The following is a 14,861-nucleotide window of genomic DNA, read 5'->3' as shown; positions in this document are numbered from 1 at the left end:
ATACTTTTGTACACAGCAAGTGAGGGGAAAACAACAAGTGAGGGAAAAAACAGTAAGTGAGGGAAAAAACAGTAAGTGAGGGAAAAAAGCTGAAATCCAAAACTGAAAACAGCTTTAATTCTGAGATTTTACATCCCCGACTACTACTTACTAACGTCTAAGGGACTTTTGAAACGCTTCAAATAATCCATGTACAATATCAGCAAAGAGAAACATTTGTATTCGCTGTACAAAGAGTGTACAAGTCCAACGGGACGAAAAACATTTCTTTTAATTTCATTTGGTCTATTCAGCTTTAAAAGTCATATTCATGCCACAAACAGTTCGCTTTGAACATTCGTTTCTCCTTTTTCGAAAATATCTTTATTCATAATGTCAAATTATGTACATCATTCATTGTGCTAGATGAGTTTGAGCGGTACTGTATGTAATATAATACACACGAATTTATATTATAGGCCTATATGGCAAAAATTAAATAAAGCTACAAAAACAAAACAAAACAAACGATAAACAATTAGCAGGAATGTAGTTTGATTAAGATCATCATTGCATTGCTTTCCTTAAAGGCAGCAATTTTAAGATACATAATTTGTCATAAAGCTCTATGTTTAATAATCTAAGGCAAGTGATTGCTGCAATTGCACAGTGAATTAGACAGATAAAATAAAATCTGTAACAACTTTGGCCTATTTCGGTGAAACTTTCTTTCAATAAAGTAAGTACTGTTTGATATAAAATGCAAATTAAGTCAAATGAAATCACCACACTCACATACAATGTAATCCATATAACGATTCGCAAACTGCTAACAATTTTAAAGCCGCTGATAATATAAACTAAGCATGATAAACAAATTAACATCAGAAGGGGTACTGAGTTGAATTATGGTCCCCAGATTTATATACAAAATAGTTTATAATTCATCAAATACACCTCACACGGCTTGTGACTAGCGCCCTTGAACAAGGTATTAAAACTTGGAGGAACCATCAACATAGGGTGTGATATCTTGATTGGTAGAACACTGGTATGCCAATCCGGAGGTCGCAGGTTCAAGTCCTATTCCAGTCAATATCTTTGTTCAACTCCACAATAAGTATTTATATTGACGGATGGGATTTTCAGAAATACAAAAAAATTAATTACCCGACCCCTCATACATGAAAACAATTTCAAGAGAAGAATCAGAAGTGATTCATGTGACCCAGATCTAAAACAAATAAAAGTAAAATAAAATAAAACATAAACAGTTTTATACAAGTTGAACCTGCTGGTCGTTTTAACCAGTAAATTATGATGATTGTTCCGTCAAAATTAAAATTCATGACATAATCAAAATAAAAGTAAAAGAAAAACTGAAGGCCATTGAAAAAAGTGTTTATTTTTGTAAAACACAAAAACACGCATAGTAAAGAGCAGAGGTGGTGAAAATAAATGTACAACTTTTACGCCATGAATGAAGTGTAAAAGCTAAACCATTCATAATCAAGCAATAAACTTCGGCCAATGAAAATCCTAATTTCTGTTTAAACAAAACAAGCAGTTTCAATAAAAATGTGTGCAATAATTAATTTGAGCCTCTTAACATTAGCCTCTTCATTTTTTATCATCAAAGTATTCTTGTGAAATCACACTGGTTATGTATAAAATCTCAAATTACATGTACTTATCTGTAGTGCATGAAGAACACAGAAATTTCAGCAAAATTAAGTAGCTAGACGGTCCTCTTACCACCGAACTTCTCCCCCCAAAATACACAACATCAATGACTTAACCCTTTGCTCTACCGCACCCTCAAAACGCTTCAATTATTGATGAAGAAAATGCCCCATGTTTACATTAGGGACATACATTGGTGCAGACTGGGATGTCCATCGTCTTAATTTGTTCTGAATGCGCACAAATCAGTAGGGTCTTCGCCAGAGCCTCAGGCGTCAACAGTAGTTGGTTCAAATGTTTCTCCCAGTGGTCTCCCCCAACTCTCCCATTATAATCGTCGAGGGGGTACTTGCGCACGTAGTCCAATTGGCTTGCAAATTATTGCGCGTTGTTTTAATTCCATCCAATTAAGGCAAATAATTTTGTATTCAAAGAGTAAACCTCACCGGTCAAATCCTCGTCAAGAGATCCTTCTGGAAGCCTTCATCCTTGATCTCGGATATCAAGGCGTCCATCAGTAGGTCTAAGGCTGTGAACATCAGATGCCTAGGTATGAAGAAAGAGAGAGACGGATGGGAAATAATAAAAATAAAGTTAGAGATTTATACTTCACCCAAAATCACTAACGAAGTGTTATGTAATTATAGTCAGCAAAATTATATGGATCATGTCACACACTTAGCAAATGATACAGTCGTTGGTACTACAAGTGTATTCAAAACAAAATAAATTGTTCGGAAAATTGGTCAATAAATGCTACCCGCAAAAAGGAACAGGATTGAACTTACCTGTTAAGCTGTGGATCTCCTAAAGAGTCGAGAAGCAGCTGCAGTCCATCTTGCCAGTCTTGTCTGTCAATAACTTTGTAAAATGACTCTGAAATCGAAACGAAATACAAGTCTCAAACAAAACTTAAAGGTAAGAACCGTCGATACAAACATTTTCAATAATCAATACATTAGAAATCCAATATCGAGAATATTTGATATATATTGATTTAAGTACAGTTACTTTGATTTGAAAAAAAGTTACATCAATAAATTCCAGTTTAAGTCAAAATTTTCCACGGCTTTCTCTAGAGCATTTTGCTCAAACGTTTAAAAACAAATCTCAGCACTGAGAGTTTGTCCAGAATGGGTGGTTTCTTTTGAGGTTTTACATTGGAGGAGACTGCGAAGTTGGGGTTTTACATTGCGGGAGTACCGGTGTAGCATGAATTAAGGTTTTATGAAATACGGACTCATTGGTGGTATTGCGCATGCTCATGAATAGATAATTAGGAGAGGGACCAGTCACGTGAGAGGGTTTAACCAATGAAAGGGAAAAAAGTCCGATTTTCATACGAGTCCGATTTTCATATGACACCGGCACCCTCTCTGCAGTGACCTTTGATTGGAAGGGGCTTGGATTCTAGATGACAAGCAAGGTAGGTAGAATTTGAAAGAGAAATACAAAAACTATGTAACACTCTTCTTGACTATCTTGATAAAGAATTAGTCTCCACGTACCTGGCATAGATTCTACAAGCATAGTCAGAACTTCCTTAATTGTTGCTGCCTTCTCAGTCTCTGTTCGTGTGCCTGCCCCCTCACTGGCAGAGAGTAACTTGCCTCCAGGCCACAGTACCTCTCGTAATTCTGCCAGGAAGAAGGCACACCAGTGCTCCGACAGAAGCACATCAACTTGTCTCTCAAGCCATCTACAGAAACAAAAAACAAGGCAAAAACAACTTATTATTCCAGAAACTGCTGATTTTGGCAGATGGATGGTTGAAGTTATAGCAAAATATATTGTATTATGTGATTTTGTTGCCTTATCCATGCTCTTCTAACTGCAACCTCCACTGCACTTCAACATTTGCCCATTCAGGAGATGCGCGAAGAGTAATGCACACTCCAAAATATATATAATGCTCTGATAAACAAATTAGCGTCCGCTAGTGCATGTAGTGGTACATGTATTGGTATGTCAAAGAGACTCGGTAAATCATACTATCTAAGAACATTATTTATAAACAAGATCAAATGACATACGAAAGACCCTTTTCGAAAAACCGAAACTTGAATCTACATTGGGGTCACCACCTACCCATCAAGAAGATCTCCAGCTAGTATTGTCAGTACATTCTGGAAACCCTCATCCAGGAACCAGAGCTCCTTGTCATGGAAGGCTTCTCCAAGAAGACACAGCACGGAATCAAACAGTGCAACCTCTTCCATACCCAGCACTGCGCTGGACTCCTTCCCTTCCAACTGCGTCTCTACAACTGAGGCATCCGGAGATTCACAGCCATCTCCCTCTGAGCGCGGTCCAAGGAGGTGGTCAACGATAGGACCGGTGGCAGTGGCGGGATAGGCAGGTAATGGGGAGTTGGCAAAAGTCTTGAGACTGTGGTCTTGGATGATGCTGCACATTGCTAGTTGCAGTGTTGTCTATCACAGAAGAAAGATGAATTGTTTTAAAACAAAATCATAAGATTAAACTCTGTATCCACTCCTCTACTTCATCCATCAGAGAGTATCTCAAGTCATTTACTGCACACTTCAAGGATAAGTAAGGAGATTGGCATATCTGGCTCACTGGCAGAAGAAATGAAACAAAGTCAGTCCAGAAAAGCTTTCCTAGACTGTACTTGGCAGCTAGCCAATCCAGGGTAGAATTCAGTAACAATATCTGGCCCTTGGCCGTAACTAAATAAAGAAGGCAAATTTGGCTCCTTAAGCAAACACTAAATCAAGCTATCAACTGTTATGTCTTGATCATTACCTTTGGTCTTCTATCAAACGTGAAAATCCTTTCTCCGCTGCTGCCATCTGGTTCATCGATGGAAGGTGACCCAGGCCTGGGAGATCCTGGGGGAGATAATAACCTCTTCCCTGCCTCCTGGGGGCCCCTGGCCTTCCTGATGGGTGACATAGGGGGACTCATTGGGGGCAAAGGGCCCAGGTCACTTAGAGCCCTGGGAATGGCAGATTTGACCTGCTTGATGGTGTCTACCAGGCCTGATACGCGATTCCGCAGCATCTATTTGAGACATGAGTGATATTGAAGGTATCTACAAATGTTGTAATATGAGGCATATTGTAATGGGAATTGTAATGAGAATTCAAAGATTTATGATCCCATACAATAACAATAATAGGTATTTGAGCAAAGAACCTTTTAAAATCGTCCAAATTCTTCATAATGTGCAGAAAACCAATTACACATTTTTTTTGTACTACACCTTCACGGGGATAAAAGCCTCCTAAAAAGAAAAATGGCGGGATTCTACCTAAATCCTCAAAACTGTAAAGGTGGATTTTAAACTTTCTATGAGGGTTCGAGTTAGAACCATGTTTGTAGGTACCTTTACCTTATCTATTCTTGGCACATATTCTCTGGGGTGATACCGGACATATTCTATGTTGGTGTTTCCTTCCAAGGCTAGGAACTCAGACAGCTCACTGCTGCAGTGTAGTAAAGGTCTGGCAAGCAGTTGCTGCAAGAGAATTACATTAAAAAAAAGAATTTAAAAAAAAAGTGATTTCGATCTCGGCACAAAATATAATAAAGGCATAAAGTTGCGTATTAATGGGCTAAACATAGCTTTTGATAATACTACTATGATACGCCTTGGTGAGCCCAAACATTTTTTTAGGACATTGATAATTTTTGATGACCTTACTCACATTCAGTGCAGTGGTCCAGAATGAAACGACTTACTCCAAAAAGGGAAGTGGTTCTGAGAGTTTAGAGGTGTTCATCATTGTTTCAGTCAGTACACTCTGACTGATAGCAGGAGAATCATGATTTTAACATCAAGACAACGTCTCAAATTCTGTTCTTTTCAAACCACTTCCCTTTTCACAGTGGCATATCTGCAACATTTTTCACATAAATGATGAAATCTCACAATTATCGGTATGGTACACTACCTGTAGATAGCGTTGGTGTCCAACGCGCCTCTGATCAATAGCTGACTTGGCGGTTGGTGCGAGTGGGATGGACAATCGCTTGGGAACATCGCGTATTCCTAAAAAGAATAAATCCATGTCAAGATTGAATGATATCAAATACAAGTGTATATACATCAGTGACTTTACAAAAAAATTGCAGTGAATTGTCTTGCTCATGACAACAGACACAATTCAATGTTCACAAAAAGGTTAAAACTCTAGCTGCCCTGCTCTAGTGTGCTGCAGAATATTTGTTAGCGAAACACCACGTTTTAAGCAAGAAAATCACAAGTCAACTGTCAATCACAAGTCCATCACAAGTCCATCACAAGTCAATCACAAGTCAACCACAAGTCAATCTCAAGTCAATCACAAGTCAACCACAAGTCCATCACAAGTCAATCACAAGTCAATCTCAAGTCAAATCACAAGTCAAATCACAAGCTAATCACAAGTTAATCACAAGTCAAATCACAAGTCAATCACAAGTCAAATCACAAGTTAGTATTTATTGACTAGCTTGTCACTTTAGCTTGGTGAATTGTGATAGACTTGTGATTGACTCTGCTTGACACCGGCTTGACTCTTACCCACCCTTCAAACTAAGTTTCAATTGAGGGTTGTGCTCCAGCCGTGAGTGCAGGTTGACAAACTCTCTGTGCCGTCTCTTTGCCGTCTTACGGATAGGACTCACATCACATCTGTCCAGGTTCTCAGTAGAACTTGAGGGTGAAGTAGTTTGCAGGACATCAAACTGTTTAAAAGTACAAAGCGAAGTTGGGTTGAACACCCAATACAACACACTTTACATTTAAATCCTCACAAAATTAATTGAGACAAAAAGACTGCTCCAAAAAAAAACGAAAAAAAGAAGAACAAACAAATGAACCTCTTCTGCACTTTTTCCTAGAAACTTACCACAATCTTGAAAAAAAAAATACTCAAATTTGCAGGAAAGTAGTTGTCCATTGTTTCTACATGATTACAATTTTAGGGGGAAAGTGCCATCATGCAGAGTAGAAGTGGGCGGGATCTACAAGTCTAAAAATTCTTCCAACAGACTGAATTTGTACAGATACGTGGTAATCTCAGGCCCGGCCATTTCATTCAAAATGCATCCAGCCATGCTCATAGCATGATGGGACGCATGTGTGTTTTCAATTAAATGCCCCAAGATTACCACGTGACCACAAAGATGGTAGTACATGTATCTTGAAGGATCCAGGAGTGTTAGGTTTAAGAAACATCAAGTTCAGAAACATCTAGTTACTGGAACAATGCAGTACCTGTATTGAATACACGAAGAATTCTCCCTTCCCTCCAACTTCTTTGCACACCTCTGCTTTAGGAATTTCAAGATTGATTATCTTCATCGGCAGCAAGCCTTCTGTGAACCCCATCGGAGGTTCCAAGTCTGACATTTCAGGTGCACTGACTGACATCATTCTCGGATTTTCTGCTGACGGTGTCTGCATTTTGTCACTGACACTGATGACTGGGCGGAGTTGTGGGAGTAGGGGCGGGGATCTGCTTTGCTGGATTGAGGATGAAACTGGTGTTGTCTTTTGGACTGGGACTGGAATCGCAATAGGTGCACTCTGCTGGTTTGCAGGAAGTGAAACGTTCTCTGTTTGTGTCATTTGACACTTCTGCGATTCAGGATGGTTCTTCTTTGAGAAGGATACACGTCTTAGGAGCTTTTTTATGGGTGATGAATCTGTGACATTTATGGCAGGAGGAGTTACTTGAGGGCCTACTAGGCTCACTGTGCCATGTGCAGGACTTAAGTTTTGTATTTCAGCATCAGTAGTTGGCCCTGATGCATAATATGCATCATCTGAGTTTGGAATGTCACCGGATGGGAAGATTTGTCTAGGACTAGAATTTGAATCTTCATGGTTCTCCACGCTTCGCATGGCAATCCCTCCATCAATTTCACTGGTTGATTTTGACTGCTTCATCATTTGTGACTCGCTCAGAATTCCCGAGTTTAGTACGTTGGTTGTTGGAATTGCGCTTCTCGAACTTCCCTCTAAAGCAAACTGGTTGTCAATGACACTGAATGGCGTATTCAATTGACTGGTGTCATAGTCAATGCTAGAAAAGCTCTCCGACGAAGAACTCCTTGGTCTAACATCATTACTATCAGTTCTCATGAGTGGTGTCACTGCTATTGCCGGTTCGATGGCTGTCAGTGGAACTGCAACTTGGTAGCAGGTACTAGTATTCTCTGAACCTTCTGTTGGTGGTCTTGGAATGGAAGGATTGGCAGAAGGCACTGCCGCAGGGATTATGTCTCTAGGACTTGGACAAGGTCCTTTAATACTGGGTATAGCATCTCCAGGAATGAACCCTCCATGTGCTGGATGAAAAGAGGAGTCAGAGGCAGTTCTGCGATGACTCTGTACGAAGAGTGAAGAACAAGCTGGGGAAGTTTCTGCCGACTGTTGGCCATGGCTCACAGCAGACTGAGAATGGATAACTAAAGCATCCACAGATCTGGAGATAGGAACTCTGGATAAAGACGAAACAGCTTCTTGATTGGCTCTGTGGACCACATTTGGATTCCTGGATTCAAGCTGAAATGGGCCTTTTCTGTCAGTGTCAGGTTTGAAAGTTGGCTCAGAATCACTTCTTGGCTCAAAGACATCACTGAGGATTGCTGACTTTGGTGGCGTGGGTGATGAATGCTGTTTGTCTGAACCCTGTGATAAATTGGTCATCTGGAGTGAGCCTTTCGGAAGACAGGAAGCAGAGGACTGGTCCGATTCAGGGTCATAGGGACAGGAAACATTACTGATACCTTTGGGGTGGAGGTCACCTTTTTCACTAGGACTAGGTTTCTTTGGCTTTGAGCTATCTGCACCTTCACTCTCAAGTGTTCCTATCTTTTCTGGCGCACTCACTATACTCGAAACAATGAGGTGGATGAGTCTGTACAGAAAGTCAGGATCAGCGAGCAAATCCAGCAGGGGCAGCAGCAGATTGCACGTTAGAATTTCTACAAGGACGGCTGTACTTGCTTGACACTGATTGACATCTTCTGTCACTGCGGAGTGCAGAAGAACTCTCATCACACTTTTCAGGTAGTTCATTTCTGTGTCTGCGTCTTCAATTGCAGGATGCATCAAGCAGAATGTCTCATAAGATGCTACCAGACTGTTGCTGTCAATTGTTCGTCCACTACGCAACTTTCTCAAACTGGAACGGGCCCGCTGAAACCGGTAAACATGAGTTCGAATCTCAACTAAGAAATTCGTGAGGAGGCTCCTTTTGCTTATAAATTTTACACGGGAACTGAGGTTTGCAAATGTGTTCATCAAGACGTTCAAAAGTTCTTCAGATACTTGACTGTGGTCACTGACATAAACGCTATACCACGACAAAACAAAATCATGCATCACACTTTTAATAAGATGCTGAAATTCTTCGTCCACTGTGCCAGGCAACGACAGTTGATCCAATCGGCACATGTTTCTCAGGTGGGCATAGTTTTTGGCAAAGTTCTTGCTTTTGATGGAGCAATTTATCGAGTGCCTATCCAAGTCCGCCTCAAAATTTGGCAAGACTGACAGACCAGCATGCTTCCTTTTCTCCTTGACACGGTCGACAAGATTCGGCAAAAATGGCAAGAGGTGTCGGGAGCGGAACACCCGCACATGACCTGCCACGCGTGCAGCGGCCCATCCCCCCAAAAACACGGCGGCAATGAAAATGAATACCACATCAGCCCGTGACAGAACGGCCAAAACGACGAACAGAAACACTCCCCCGACCACCACCTTGTCCAACGGTGGTCGACTCTGAAAGTACTCGCCTACTTTTCGTAGGCTCTCGACAACCTGCTCGAACTTCATCATTGATTTCCATTTGTTTATGTTGGAATTGGAAAGACTTGAAAATGTTAACTTTTGTCAGTCCCGTGCACGGAGTCCCGTGATATGATATGATGCGCACTGTGGCCTTATACATACAGTACATATAGCCCAATTTGTTCCGTTACATAAGCAACAACGGGGCAAATTTACTTGCGTGAGAAATAGCACAAAGAGGTTAAATAATCGCCCAACTGTGTGAATCAACCTCGTTGTTTGCTCGTTATAAACTGTATGCTATTGAAGTATAGCCCTGTAAAAAAGGAAAGCTGGTGATTTTTTATAAAAGGACTTACAGGAATGGACAGTGTAAGATCAAATCTACCAAAAACAAATTTTCCAGCCAATCACGATTGTTGGTATATAATATTTAGGAAGAAAAACTCCGCGGAATTTTAGAAGTCGTTTCGTCTGCTAGCAAGAGGTATTGAGCGGTGCTCGGTTCTTCGAAATTTTGTGATATATTTTGGGCTTTATGTGGAGTAATAAGAGTAGAATTGTGAAGTTTTAGTTAATCTTTGAGGTTTGAGTGGGTTCATATCGTTTTCATTTTATTTTTAGCGTCAACTGTCAAGTTTTTCATAATGTTGTTTGTGTTTGTGGTAGGCCTGCATGCCGTACTTTGCTTTGCGTAGAGTTATGGGAAGCATGACACGTGCAGCCAGCGGTGCACCATGCACATCGTCAATTGTCATGTATACACAACCCCGTACGCACGCCATTCCAAGCTTTTTGTGGTCGTCGGTGAATAGTGGTTAGGCCATACAAAGTATAGCCTGCCTTTAACCGTTAACAAACTAGTATATGTAACTTTTTGTCACTTGAATTTTTTGAAAATTTATTAAAAAGTGGCGTCCGTCATGTCCGTATGCCGAAACCTTTCCAAATTTTGAGAAGTTGTTTTGTCTCAAAACAAAACTACATGTATGATGTATATGTAATATGTTATTTATTTCACAAATTCCAGGTTCCCAAATTATAAGGTAGGCCTAAGCTTCAAATATTTAACTTCTTTTTGCTCTTTCTTGTTGTTTTGACTCCAGATGAAGATGAGTGGCCTGAAGACTCCCGATTATTCTCATCTACATTCAGAAGACTTTCAGGATGTATATGAGCCTGCAGAAGACACTTTCCTTCTCCTTGATGCCTTGGAAAAAGATGCCGAATTCATTCAAAGAAAAAGGTAAGATTCTAGGATTTTGTTTTAAGTCCTGAAATTCAGGACATTTTGCCAATTTTTAAAAAAATTTCAAACATTTTATTTGCAGTTTCCAACACTTCTTTCACAGAAAAACAATTGAGTTTATTTAATACTCACCTGAATTTAAATTATATTTTAATCAATTTACCTTAATAATTGTCGCCCATATGTCTGTCTCAATATTGTAGGCCATGTGTTTGTGTGGAAGTTGGCTCGGGCTCAGGAGTTGTGATTACATTTCTTGCTCAGCTATTGAACAACTTCAGCATGTGCTTGTAAGTATTTCCCAAATAAAAAGGCAATTGCTGTTGAAAGGAAAACCTTTCATCTTGGGTGTAAAAGGCTACAGAATTTTGAAATACACGTAGTGTCATGAGTGTGTATTCAACAGTTTAGATGTGTATGTTCTATTAAGCGACACACATTATTATTATATTTTTTTCAAATCACTTAACGTTCACTGACTCATTCTTCCTCACTTTCTAGGGCTGTAGATAGAAATCCCAAAGCAGCCACAAGTACAAAACGCACAGCAGCTCAGAATGGTGTGGCAGTGGAGGTCGTGAACTCTGACCTTTTGAGTGCCCTCCAGCCTCACCTTCATGGTAATGTGGATGTGTTGGTGTTCAATCCTCCGTATGTTGTAACTCCACCGGAAGAGGTCAGTCGGGTATCACATACATTATCTTGTTCTTAGTTTCCAGCTTTTGGAACAAGGACTGTTGCATTGTAGACAATCCAAATGGTCGAATGGTTGACCTTGTTGACCCATGCTCAATGTGATGTAGTTCTGCTCATGGTAAACCCTTGTTGATTTCAACAGGTTAGAAGTGTCAGGCCTTAATAGGTTTTAATTGCATTGTCTTAATTACGTGTGTGCTATCATTGCAACAGGTTGGAAGTTCCAGCATAGCCTCATCATGGGCAGGAGGTACGAATGGAAGGGAAGTGCTGGACAGACTACTACCTCATGTTGGCCAGTTGCTTTCAGCTGAGGGTGTCTTCTATTTACTTGTCATCAAGGAAAACAAGCCAGGTTGGTACAGGTACACTGGAACACCTTACAAGGTCCTTGGGAGTTTACGAATTACCTTCTTATAACAGGTACCTTGTATTATCAGTAATGGAAAACAAAGGAAAACAAAGACTTGGGACATAAAATTGTTCTAGTTATAAGAAAAGTAAAGTCTGTCCCGAGCCAATGTGGCTCATCAGGCCGGCGTTTATCTCCGGTTTCAGTAGCATGAAACGACGGAGAATATTACTACTCCCCCTGGATGGGATGCTAGTCTATCGCGCGTTACTCCCCAGCTAATGCCGGTACCCATTTATACTCCTGAGTGGAGAGGGGCAAGTAGGGGTGAAGTGCCTTGCCCAAGGACACAATATGACCAGCAGCTGGATTCGAACCCCGGACCCTCTGATCATGAGTCACGAACCCTAACCACTAGGCCACACACTCCACACAGTTATAAGAAGGATGTTGTATTATCAGTGCTCTTCTTATCAGGGTTTGACTGTACTTGTAATTATTAGAACGTGTTACCCATGCTGTCATTTGATTTGCTGAGAGCAAGTCACATGGTCTTCATCATTCTTTCCCTCCAAACAAGCGTATCCTCATCTAGAGAAATAATCTAGACAAGCAAATACGTAAACAAAGTGTGTGATGAGAAATAAAGTTCTCTTCATGCAAAAACCGCCAAAAAAAACCCCGAAAATGTCAATTGTGAACGTGTGTTAGAAAGTGATAGTCGTTATCTATATTCACTTTAGAGTGAAAATTAACATTGGTCACGTTCATGTTGCACTTGGGGTTTGTTTTCCAATTGTAATGCATCTTCCTTTTCATTGGTCCACTTTGACAGATGATATCAGACAAATCTTGGCCGAGCAGAAGTTGTCCTGTGAAGTCTTAATAGAAAGGCGGGCAGGACCTGAACATTTGTCGGTGCTGAAGTTTCATCATGATCCACCAAGCTGACCTGATTCTTCCAGCAAAGCTATGTCTTTCTTTCATCAGTCAAGATTTAGCTGGAACAAAAATAGTGCAATATAAATTTTCTTGTTTAAACTAAATTTGCTCACACTGAATTGGTAACATAATGAATCGTCCAACTGATGACAAGACAAAGTGGCTCAGTTAGATTGACTCAGGATGCAAGTTACTATCCCAAACTTGGCCTCTTCTTGTGACAAGTAGTTTGCCATTATCCTGCCATTTACATGCACTACGACCATATTGCTGAGGATGATTCAAATGGGTGCAGTCACACAAGAATGGAAAGCGACCTCTCGATAACACATCTCCTCAGATCTGATTTCAAGTGCAATCACTACTGATTGCAAGAGAGCAGCTTGAACATGTAGAACCCTCATCAAAGACCTTCTTCTAAAGCTTGATTGCACATGAATTAAGAACTTTCACATAAACAGGTGCATGATGTACATGTATATCGGCAAAAGTATAGAGGTTAGAGAGTCGGAACAATATGGTTACATGCACCAGGCAACTATCCTCAATACCACAAGGAAATTTCGGACAAACTGAACGGAGCCCAATGATGGGTACTGATCCGTGTCAGGAACCCTGTGTGCAGATCTTCCTTGATGACCTGATGCTTATACAGTGTTCCAGAATTAAGAGTCCCCAATGAGTGAGGGTGTCACTTTGGAGTTCAACTTGTAAGAGGGTGGTTCCATCCAGTATGGAGATGCTTGCTGTGATAGTGATAGTAATGATTGATGATGAAGGTCAAAACGATGATGAAGATGAAGCTTAACACTGAAGGACTTATAAAGGTACTGTTTCAAATCTGGTTTCAATAGAACACCATTGTTCTTCCAGGTCAACATTTTGACACAGGATTAATCTTTTCAACTGCAGTTATTTTTTTCTTATTTTGTCCATACCTGCTTACTAATATGCATGGTTCCACATCATCTGTTTTGTTTTATGGGTTCAAGTTACCCTTGACCTTTTTAAGTTCACTTGCATCATTTTTGTTCTGCATGCTTTAATACAAACACCACCCATTTATTGAGCTACATGTACAATATTACCTTGTTTTGATTGTTTAAACTGCTCAATGAGTTAACTGCGTTTATTATTCTCTCATTTGGTTTAAATTTTATGCATTGCTCTCTAACAAAGTGTTTTTGTTTTTTTTGTCAAAGAACGACAAAAGCTGGTTTATCTATTTACTTTAACAGCGCCCTCTATTGATAACTGTAGAAAATCAAAAGTGGACTTTCCTATTGATTTGTGATACTGATAGCGATTGGTCCAAAATTGTTGAGCTTGTATTTATGAAGTTTGCAATGTTCATCCAATTTGCTTCGGAACAAAATAAGGTAACATTATTTTTTGGGACGGTTGGGGATCTCTAAAAGTACATGTACATCTTTCCATATCTATTAAAATAATGAATATAATTTTGAATTTTAAGAGAATAAGACACTGCTGTATGTAGGGTGCTCTTAACTTGAAAGGTAAAATCAAGCATTATGTAGCTCATTTTCAGTTAATTCATGATGCATGTGTTTAATTTGACATTAAAGAAAGCACTACATTGTAATTTTTGGCAGTTTTATTTTGATTTGTTTTGGCCTTCGTTTATTTTATATTTTACTCATGTGTTGCCTTCTGTAAATTATTGGTTCTTTTCAATTGTTCGGAGGACTAAATTTCAAGGGAGCTTGATATTTTATAACATGTTCTCAAATGTGCATAGCCTGGCTGTAAAAATGCAGAAATAAGAATGTGGGAAAGGACTAGAGGGCGCCACACAGAATTTTGGCACGGATTTTAAAACGGCCAGACTAAGATCTCATTAAATTGCAGTACGAGTTTTTACTTCTTAAAATAACAGTAACATTGAAGTCTCACGCAGCTCTTGAATTTTAAAAAAGGTTCGCGTGCCAAACTGAACTTTCTGTAGTCGTCAATTTTCTTACTGCCCGTTTTAAGGAGTGCCCTTTGGTATTTTACGCTCATGCAAGTTTTCTTATTTATGAGCGGCGTGTATTTTTTTTCTTCATTTTTGGCATAAAAAAGTACCAGTGTTGCGCAGTGACTTCAGCAAAAATAAATATCAGAATTTCGAGCGTTTCGCCTCCGAAAAAAAGTTTATTACGTCCTGCCGACCCTGTCTGGGAACCCCACTTAAAATGTAAACATTTGAT

General features: G+C 39.8%; 2 protein-coding genes across 5 annotated transcripts; one reads left to right on the top strand and one right to left on the bottom strand.

Annotated features, from left to right (window-relative positions):
- Positions 1 to 234: 234 nt before the first annotated feature.
- LOC119724958 lies at positions 235 to 9,653 on the bottom strand. Its single transcript, XM_038196292.1, has 9 exons — positions 6,887 to 9,653; positions 6,195 to 6,354; positions 5,580 to 5,677; positions 5,018 to 5,143; positions 4,429 to 4,686; positions 3,751 to 4,094; positions 3,171 to 3,361; positions 2,451 to 2,538; positions 235 to 2,208 (listed from the first exon to the last, which is right to left on the bottom strand). Exons 1-9 carry the CDS (start codon positions 9,458 to 9,460, stop codon positions 2,112 to 2,114), a joined length of 3,936 nt encoding a protein of 1,311 aa, XP_038052220.1. The 5' UTR covers positions 9,461 to 9,653; the 3' UTR covers positions 235 to 2,111.
- A 109-nt stretch (positions 9,654 to 9,762) lies between these two features.
- Positions 9,763 to 14,269, top strand: LOC119724959 (methyltransferase N6AMT1-like). Of its 4 annotated transcripts, none has more exons than XM_038196296.1 (6): positions 9,763 to 9,899; positions 10,519 to 10,658; positions 10,865 to 10,951; positions 11,163 to 11,346; positions 11,571 to 11,722; positions 12,545 to 12,672. In XM_038196296.1, the coding sequence occupies exons 2-6, from the start codon at positions 10,519 to 10,521 to the stop codon at positions 12,546 to 12,548; spliced, it is 567 nt and encodes a 188-aa protein (XP_038052224.1). In that variant the 5' UTR covers positions 9,763 to 9,899; the 3' UTR covers positions 12,549 to 12,672. The 4 variants fall into 4 exon arrangements, with proteins under 4 accessions (XP_038052224.1, XP_038052223.1, XP_038052221.1 ...); XM_038196295.1 differs by having other exon boundaries at positions 9,765 to 9,899; positions 11,163 to 11,337; positions 11,571 to 11,712; positions 12,545 to 14,269; XM_038196293.1 differs by having other exon boundaries at positions 9,765 to 9,899; positions 11,571 to 11,712; positions 12,545 to 14,269.
- Positions 14,270 to 14,861: the final 592 nt, after the last annotated feature.

This window comes from Patiria miniata, unplaced genomic scaffold, assembly GCF_015706575.1.
Source record: "Patiria miniata isolate m_02_andy unplaced genomic scaffold, ASM1570657v1 HiC_scaffold_18, whole genome shotgun sequence".
Taxonomy (NCBI): domain Eukaryota; kingdom Metazoa; phylum Echinodermata; class Asteroidea; order Valvatida; family Asterinidae; genus Patiria; species Patiria miniata.
This window is presented reverse-complemented; position numbering and strand designations above follow the sequence as displayed.

Excerpts from the sequence above, each read along its gene's own strand:
- LOC119724958 (XM_038196292.1), bottom strand. The coding sequence starts at position 9,460 with ATGATGAAGTTCGAGCAGGTTGTCGAGAGCCTACGAAAAGTAGGCGAG. Across the intron at positions 5,678-6,194 it reads ATTGAAACTTAGTTTGAAGG|GAATACGCGATGTTCCCAAG; the intron begins GTGGGTAAGAGT and ends TATTCTTTTTAG. Across the intron at positions 2,209-2,450 it reads GGAGATCCACAGCTTAACAG|GCATCTGATGTTCACAGCCT; the intron begins GTAAGTTCAATC and ends CTTCATACCTAG.
- LOC119724959 (XM_038196293.1), top strand. The coding sequence starts at position 10,519 with ATGAAGATGAGTGGCCTGAAGACTCCCGATTATTCTCATCTACATTCA. Across the intron at positions 10,659-10,864 it reads GAATTCATTCAAAGAAAAAG|GCCATGTGTTTGTGTGGAAG; the intron begins GTAAGATTCTAG and ends TCAATATTGTAG. Across the intron at positions 11,713-12,544 it reads CATCAAGGAAAACAAGCCAG|ATGATATCAGACAAATCTTG; the intron begins GTTGGTACAGGT and ends CCACTTTGACAG.